Raw genomic sequence first — 9,324 nt, 5'->3', positions numbered from 1 at the left:
TGTGTGTGTGTGTGTGTGTGTGTGTGTGTGTGTGTGTGTGTGTGTGTACTCTTGGTTCTTAGCTTCGAATATCAAGAGGCTGAGTATCTGGGCAAATTTTATTTGCTTAACAAAAAGAATGCATGCCTCTTTTTTTTTTTTTTTTTTTTTTTTTTGAAAAGATTTTAGAACCATCACTATTTGAAATGTGTTGTTTTCTTAATAAGCAAAAATTACCCTAGCAAGCAAATTTTAAATTTGAATTGTTAATTTCCATAATGGACCCTGAGTATATTGTATCAGATATGACTTCAAACTTTTTTTTTTTTTAAATAGGAGATGGTCTCCATTTGGCATGTGGTTTAGCTGACCATTCATTGCTAGTTTTCAATTCCAGTCTTACTAGTGTACCAACTGTTTTTCAAGGTAAATGTCTCTTAATTCTATATTTTATGAATTTAAGTATGGGTTTCAGTTCAATTTTAGATATTAATTTGTAAGTACCATTTATTCCCCTCTGAAAATGGTGCTTGAGCTGGTGAGTGGAATGATGAGGTTTACTGACACACATAGTCATTTTGGGTTAACGTTTTGTAATGTGAAACTCTAAATTGTGAAGCTCTTTAGTCCAGTAAGCTGACTTGGCATACATTTAGCATATCATCTTGTTTTCAGTTAAAAATATATCTTTCTTGTGTAGTCTGCTATAGTTGACCAGGATGGACATGTTTATTCATAACTGAAAGGACAAACATCTAGCATTAAATTTATGTCTTTGGTTGTCCTGATAACTCTCCAAAATTTTTTAAAGAAAACTTTGTGTTAGACATAAAATTATTCGCATTTCTTATAATTTCCTAATTAAAATAACTATCATTTTCTCCTAATGTGATGGTATTTCAAAATTGATTTTAATAGAACATTTTATTTTATTTAACAGGATATTTTATTTTTACCAGAATAATTTTAAGGTCATAATCAAAAGAATGTTATTCTCCTTCTACTTTGTAGTACAAAAATTAATAGTTTCTGCGCCATGTTACTCTCTTATTCAGCAAACTTTAGTGGCTCACTATTGTCTCCAGGATCAAATAGTGAATGGAATATAAGTTAAGATTTTCTTTACAACTTAGGGATATCATTATGAAATTCCCCATTTCCTCAAATACAAAAGGACTTTAAACTGTGAGTTTCATGTGCTCTCTAGTCTTGGGACTCCTTTTGCCCATATGTGTAAAGGAAAGAGCATGACACAGACATTTTGAGTGGATGTTATATACCAGCTGTTCTTATTACACCACCTTAGTATATTGTTGGTTTTGTCCTTGGTTCTTCAAGAAGACCGGAATACACTATGTCAGACTGTGCCTCATCAGACCAATAAGAACTTGGAAGACTTCATCACAGGTTGGGGACAAATGGTCCATGTGAACATTTGGGGTGGAGATATCTCTAAACTTGCACATCATACGTTTCTTTGGCACAACGCTTTCTTTGATATGGGCACATCATGCTGGGTAGTCCTTTGCCAGGGTCTCCCATGTTACACAACTGATTCCAAAATACTTCAGAGAGACCTTGAGAGTGTCCTATCTCTTCTTTTGACCCCTTTGTGAGTGCTTTTCTTATGAGTTCTCTGTAAAATAATATTTTGGGCAAATATATGTTGGCATTCAAACAATGTGGCCAGCCTATCAGTCATGCTTTCTGCAATAGAATTTGAATGCTTAGCAGTTTAGCTGAGAAAGTACTCAGTGTCTGGTACCTTATTTTTGCCAGGTGATCTTCAGAATCCTCCTTAGATAATTTAAGTGGAAGCGGTTCAGTTTCCTGATGTGTCACTGGTATACTCCCTGGGTTTCATAGGCATACAACAATGAAATCAGCACAATGGCCTTGGAGACCTTCAGTTTGGTAGACAGTGTGATACCTCTTCTCTCCCACACTTTCCTTTACAACCTCCTAAACACTGAGCTAGCTCTGGAAATGTGTGTTTTAATTTCATCTGTATGTCCATGCCTGGAAAGTATATTACCAAGATAAATGAACTTATCCAAAGTATTGAGAATTTCTCTATTTGCTATAACCAATGCTTCCATATATGGGTGGTATGCTGGCTGGTGGGCAACCAGTTTTTTTAAAAAAATTAGTTGTTAGGCCAAAATTAGCACAAGCAATAGAGAATCAGTCCATACTTCATTGCATCTTAACCTTAGAAGCTCTGTTGAATGCATATTCATTGGAAAAAAAAATCATGTACCAATTCTTCCTCCACTGTAGTCTTGATTTTGCAGCCTTTTCAAGTTAATAATTTACTGTCTGTGTTAGCTGACCTTGAAGTCATTTTTGTCCTTTTTGAATGTCTGACTACATTGCTGAAAACATCATGCCAAAAAGCATGTGAGGAAGCACACAGCCTTGTTTCACTCCATTGGTGACTGGAAAAGTGCTAGAGTGTCATCCATTATTCAGAGCCTGGACAAGCATGCCATCATGAAATTGACATATAATACTGATGAATTTCTCTTGGCAGCCAAATTTTGTCATAATTTTCCACAAACCCTCATGACTAATAGTTTCAAAGGCTTTAGTCACATTGATGAACATTGTATACAGATCTCTGTTCTGTTTGTGGCATTTTTCCTGGAATTGTTGGGTAGCAAACACCATATCAATTATTCCTTAGCCTTCTCTGAAGCCATACTGGCTCTCAGGTAGATGACTGTCTTCTAGGTGAAGGATTAGTCTATTAGGGAGCACTCTAGCAAGAATTTTGCCGGCAGTGATGAAAAGAGAGACATACTTCCTCAGCCCCCAACTGATTGTCATAGGACAATCTATTTGCTTTACAGAGATGGACAATAGAGGCATCCTTTTGAGCTCCTTGGGTTTATCTCCTCTTGCCCTACAACCTGGAAAATTTCAGTCAGCTTTTGTATGAGCAATGGTACCCTTGTCAGCCTTGTCATCTGGCAGTGTAATTCCCGAGCATGTATCATCTCTTGAGTATTCAGAGCTTTACACAAATCAAGGGCTAAATAAATTTTCATTGAATGAATATATATTCCTTCCCTCTATGTTTTTATATATTCTTTCAATGAGAATTCCTAATTGCTGCTGCAAAAGCATGGCTGGGGTACCTTGATTATAGATTGCCACTAACGTCTCCAGGAACTTCAGGAATAGATGACGACCTGCATTATGTCGTAAATGGAAAAGCCAATTTTCATTTACTTCAGCAGAAACTCCCTGGGCATTTTTGCTTTGTTTTTTTTTTTTTAAGCTCACATTTATTGGATAACCAGTGGACATTCTGCTAAATAGAGTAGGGGAATACAGGAAAGTTAGACAATTTCTTACCCTTGACTGGCTCGTAGTTAAGTTGGCATGACAAAGTACATGGGGTGATAACCTTATGTTTACATAGGAGAGGGCAAGTAGTATTGTCATTTAACAGAAAAAGAAACAGAGGCATAGAAAATGATAATAATAACTCATCTAGATAGTTGGTAGCAAAACAGGAATATTATTGTCTCAATATAGACTCCTCTCCCAAGTCAGCATTCATGCTGCTGGATCATATCACTATATTCATGAAACAACTGAAAAGTTCAGAAATATTAATAGATGCTTAGTAAACAGAATTAATATAAGAAATCAAGTGTTGCCAAAATATTGTTAATTTCTCTTGAAAGACTTTAAAAACAACAGGAATTTTGCCAAATAATTTCCCTTAATTATCTTTATATATATATAGTTAGAATGACATTTTGAAACAATAACTTTAAAAGAATTATAAAGACTTTAACGACTTGATGAAAATAATATTCTATAAATAATGCCCATGATTCTAGTATTGTTATAATGAGATGCCTTATTTTACAAGAAATCCCATTTCCTATGCCATACTAAGCAGCATTTGATTTTTTTTACAAGGTCATAGGTTCATTTTGTTGATTGGTCTATTGATTTTAGTTTCACAAAATTATAATGTGAAAATTACACAAGAGGGCAGCAGAGGTATTTGAAATATTCTGAAGTTAGATTAATTTTAGCTTCAGGTTTTCTGAAGGACTCCTAGTACTCTTTATGCCCTGAATTATATACTTGATCCTAATTTCTTATTTTTCCATTTTGATTTTCCTGAAAAATGTGATTGGTTACTTTAGGATACATGAGTAAAACAAGGAGTCTTTTTAATGTATTCTTTTAAATTTAGTGTCATTTTAAATGTCTTTTAAACTTAATGTCATTTAATCAATTAATAAGCATCTATTAAGCACCACTGTTCTAAGTGCTAGATACAAAGGTCAACCCTTCCTCCCCAAAACAAACAAAAAAAAACCAAAGACGGTCTACTCTCAAGGATCTCATAGTCTAATGAGGGAGAGAACATGCAAACAAATATATGTATTTGTCTATATAATCTCCAAGGGAAGCTACTAAGACTAAGGAGGACTGGGAAAGTTTCTTGCAAAAAGTGGAACTTCACCTGGGACTTGAGGAAAGCCATTTAGATTTTAAAAAATAAATTATTTTAAATTTATTTATCTATTAGAAAAAATATATTGGAATCAGTCTTACTTTTTTTTTTTTTTTTTGCTTTTTGGAGGGCTGTTGTGGTTAAGTGACTTGCCAAAGGTCACATGGCTAGTTTTTTTGTGTGTGTGTTAAGTGTCTGAGGCTGGATTTGAACTCAGGTCCTCCTGACTCCAGGACCAATGCTCTATGCCCTGCGCCACCTAGCTGCCCCTTAAATTAAAAAAAAAAAATTAAATTAGCATTAATTGAAAACTTCCTTTCAACAAATATAAACAAATTAAGAGAATATGGAATTAAGAGAATATGGAATAACCCTTTCCCCCAATAAAAAAACAAAAATAATGTCCAAACTGTGTATTTTATCAAAGAAACAAGTTAAGAATATCGTGTCATAGAATCTCCAAGTGAGGAAGGCTATTAGAAACCATCCAATCCATTTCACCAGGATCCTCTACCCATAATATTCCAGATAAATGGTTATTTAGTTCAGTGCCTCTTAAACTTTTTCCATTCGAGACCCCTTCGGCATTTCTTAAACTGTGGGTCTCAACCCTATGTGGGATCTGCAGGCACAAGGAATTCACTAATATTCTTTTTATTTTTTAAATAGCCTTAATTATTTGGAACTTTGACTTTGGAAGTCTTGAGTACTCATCGCAATAATGTGGTTGACCTTAGAGTTCATAGGCAATGACTTGGGAGTCATTTATCAGCCATTTAGTGGTGTGCAGACTAGTTAGAACAATGGTCAAATTCAGTACCAAATTAGAAAACGAGGTAAGATGATAAGACATTTATATAATTATAAAAGCTTTTACTTGACCTTTAGGCAATCTGTTGACTCTAAAAAAATGGATTATAAGTAAAAAGCAAGACATTACTTATGCTTATTGTCATTTATTAGTAAAGTTTAACTCCTCTGAGACAGTTGCCACAGCAGAGGTTGAAAGAGAGCCTAAGCTGCCTCAGTCAACAAGCATCAGATCTTGCAAAGTAGAGTCCTGGAAGTCCAGGGCAACCCTGGATTAGAGGGCCAGGTCATTGACAACATTTTTGAGGACCATGGAAGATTATAACCCAGTCTTACCTTAAGATCAAATAAAAATGAGCCTGCAGTAATTCTTATGTTAGAACCTCCTAGACCAGGTCCTCCAACATTATTTATAGAATTAATACTTAAAAAAAGGCAGTTAGGTGTCACAGTGTACAGAGTGCTAGTCCTGAAGTCAGGAAGATTCATCTTCATGAGTTTAAATCCGATCTCAAATACTTATTAGCTATGTGACCCTGGGCAAATCACTTAACCAACTCTTTGCCTCAGTTGCTCATCTGTAAAATGATCTGGAGAAGGAAATGGAAAATCACAACAGTATTTTTGCCAAGAAAACCTAAAATGGGATCATGGAGAGTTGGACGCAGCTTAAACTATTGAGTAGCAACAACAAAAGAAAGACTCAAAAGTTGAATAATAAATGGTAACAGAGTGGATTTTCCAACATTACATTTGAGATCTCATTTCATCATTCTTAGTGACAGTGGAACATGCAGTTAGACTATTAACACCGAAGTACTGGATGCTGATTAAAAAATAAGTGCCACTCAAGAAGATGAAGTCTGGAAGAGTGATTGCACATGACTAAGCACACACCAAAGAAATCTGTGCTAAAATGATCCAATTGCAAAGGCCCCAAGGACTCATTTTCAAAGTATTTCAAATAGAAAAGTTCTAAAAGAATAGGAAAAAAAATTGGATAGTGTTACTTTAAAGAGGTTACCTATACATAGACATACTATTTTGCCCCTCTAAGATTTTTAGGAGAATGGCCTAATTTTGAATTTCAAGATATTCTTTAAAAAAAACAATTTTTTGGTATTACATTTTTGGGTTCTAACCTATCTCCCTCTCTTGCTCCCAACCCTTATCTTTTTGACAAAGATATATATGGGAAACCCTACAATACACACTTCCATGTATCAGTTCTTTCTCCATAGGTAGATAGTATCATCCTTCATCTGTCCCTTGTACTTGATTTGAATATTCATATTGCTCAGAATAGCTTAGTTACTCACAGTTACCCTTCAAACAACAGTGCTGCTACTGAATACAAAATTCTCTTGGTTCTGCTTGTTTCACTCTTCATTATTTCATGTAAGTAGTTCCATGTTTTTCTAAAACCGACCTGCTCATCACTTTTTACAGGACAATGTTCTATTACAGTCATATACCACAACTTATTCAGTCACCTCCCAATTTATGGATATACCCTTAATTTCAAGTTATTTGCCACCACAAAGAAAGTTGTTATAAATATTTTTGGACATATAGATTCTTTTCTTTTTTCCTTATCACCTTGGGAAATAGACCCAAGAGAATATAGTTTTATAACTCTCTGATCGTAATTCCAGATTGTTCTCTAAAAATTTAGGATCGATTTGCATTTCTACCAGCAGTGTTTTAGTGTCCCAGTTTTCCCACATCTCTGACATTTGTCATTTTTCCATTCTATCATTTTAGTCAATCTGATATGTATGAGATGGAATCTCAAAGTTATTTTACTTTTCATTTCTCTAATCACAATGATTTAGAGCATCTTTTTCATTCAACTATGTATAGCTTTGATTTCTTCTTTCAAAAACCACCTGCTCATATCATTTGACCACTTATCAATTTGGAGAATGACTCATATTGTAAATTTGCAAAATTCTCTATATATTTGAGATATGAGGCCTTTACCTGACAAACTGTCTATACATTTTCTCCCTCCTCCAATTTTCTGTTTTTCTTTTAGTGTTAGCTACATTGAATTTATTTGTACGTAGTCTTTTTAATTTCATATAATCAAAATTATCTAATTTATATCTCACAATGCTCTCTATTGTTTATTTATAAATTCTCCTACCCATAAATCTGATTGGTAATATATTCTATATTCTTCTAATTTACTTATGATAACAAAATGGGTCATGTGCCCATTTTGACCTTATCTTAATAAGTAGTATAAGATATTGTTCTATTTCTCATTTGCCAGACTGCTTTCCAGTTTTCCCAACTCAGAACTTTTTAACCAAATAATGAATTCTTATCCCCAAAGCTTACATTTTTACATTTATCAAACACAAAGTCACTATAAGCATTTAATGCTGTGTGTTATATGTCTGCTCTATTCCACTGATATACCATTCTGTTACTTAGTATCATATGGTTTTGATAATAACCACCTTATAATACAATTAAATATTTAGTGCTGCTAGATTTCCTTCCACCTCATTTATATTGTTAAATTTATTGGCATAGGAGTGACGAGGTGGTGCAGTGAATGGAGCACTGGTCCTGGAGACAGGAGGACCTGAGTTCAAATATGGCCTCAGACACCTAACACTTACTAGCTATGTGACCTTGGGCAAGTCACTTAACCCCAATTGTCCTGCCTTCTTCCCTCCCAAAAAAATTTATTGGCATATAACTGGCAAAATGACTCCCAATAATTGCTTTAATTTTATCTTCATTAGTGGTATATTCACCTTTTTCATTTTTCATAGTAGTCATTTGGGTTTCTCTTCTCTCCTTTTAAATTATACTAACCAAATGATTTATGTATTTTATTGTTTTTCCCTATAAAGTCAGCTACTAATTTTATTAGTGCAATGGTTTTCTTGCATTTGCTTTTATTAATTTCTTTTTTGATTTTTCAGGATTTCCAATTTGGAATTTAATTAATTTGTTCATTTTTAATTTGTTCTTTTTAGTTTTTAAAAATTACACACCCAGTTCATTGATCTGATCTTTTTCTATTTTATTGATGGAAGAATTTAGAGATAAATTTTCCTCTGATTCTGCTTTTGTTGCATTCCATAAGTTTTGGTATGATGTCTCATCATTCACTTTAATAAAATTATTTATTATTTCTATGACTTGTTCTTTAACTTATTTATTCTTTAAGATTATATTATTTAGTATCCAATTAATTTTTAATCTGCATTTCCATGATCTTTTGTTAAATGTAATTTTTATTGCACTATGATATAAAAAGAATATGTTTAGTATTTCTGATTTTCTACACTTATTATGAAGTTTTTATGCCCTGATATATGTTTAGTTTTTATAAAGGTGCCATGTACCCTTTAGAAAAATGCATATTCACTTTTATTTCCATTCAGTTCTCTCCATATGTCTACCATAACTAGCTCATCTAGGATTTTATTCATCTCTTTGACTTCTTTCTTCTTTTTTTTTTTTTTTTTGCTTAGATTTATCTGATTCTGAGAGGGGAAGGTTGATAGTTTTGCTGTCTATTTCCACCTATAATTCATTTACCTTTTCTTTAAAAATTTGGATGCTGTATCATTTGGTGCATATATGTTTAGAATTGATGTCACTCTATTAGCTATGGTACCTTTTAACATAACGTAGTTTCCTTGCTTATCTCTTTTAGTTAAGTTTATTTTAGCTCTAACTTTGAGATTGTGATTGCTAGCTCTACTTTTAAAAAAATGTTAGCTGAAGCATAATAAATTCTAGCACTTTATTTTTACTCTATATGTGTGTCTCATTTTTCAGGTGTGTTTCTTATAAACAACATATTGTTGGGTTCTATTTTTTTTTAATCTATTCTGCTTGTTTCCATTTTATGGGTGATTTCATCCCATTCACATTCAAAATTATACCATCCTATTTTTCCTTACTGTTTATGCTTCTCTCTTTCTCTCTCCATCTCTCTCTCCATCTCTCTCTCCATCTCTCTCTCCGTCTCTCTCCATCTCTCTCTCCATCTCTCTCTCCATCTCTCTCTCCATCTCTCTCTC

The 9,324-nt window shown here is 33.6% G+C and overlaps 1 protein-coding gene and 1 long non-coding RNA gene across 2 annotated transcripts in view; one reads left to right on the top strand and one right to left on the bottom strand.

Moving 5' to 3' along the window:
* WDR27 (WD repeat domain 27) overlaps positions 1 to 9,324 on the top strand; it is a 278,697-nt gene that overhangs the window by 53,669 nt on the left and 215,704 nt on the right. Inside the window, exon 17 of the mRNA XM_069070467.1 lies at positions 316 to 405. Within this exon, the coding sequence (XP_068926568.1) occupies positions 316 to 405 (90 nt within the window). The remainder of the gene's footprint in view (positions 1 to 315; positions 406 to 9,324) is intronic.
* The window catches only part of LOC138147832 (uncharacterized), a 59,588-nt gene that overhangs the window by 39,597 nt on the left and 10,667 nt on the right, over positions 1 to 9,324 (bottom strand). The gene's annotated exons all lie outside the window — the stretch shown is intronic.

The sequence above is a fragment of the Petaurus breviceps genome, unplaced genomic scaffold (assembly GCF_028583685.1).
Source record: "Petaurus breviceps papuanus isolate PSGF00001 unplaced genomic scaffold, PetGlider_PUasm1.0 90808, whole genome shotgun sequence".
Lineage (NCBI taxonomy): Eukaryota > Metazoa > Chordata > Mammalia > Diprotodontia > Petauridae > Petaurus > Petaurus breviceps.
Note: the sequence above shows the minus strand (reverse complement) of the source record. Positions and strands in the feature narration are given on the sequence as shown.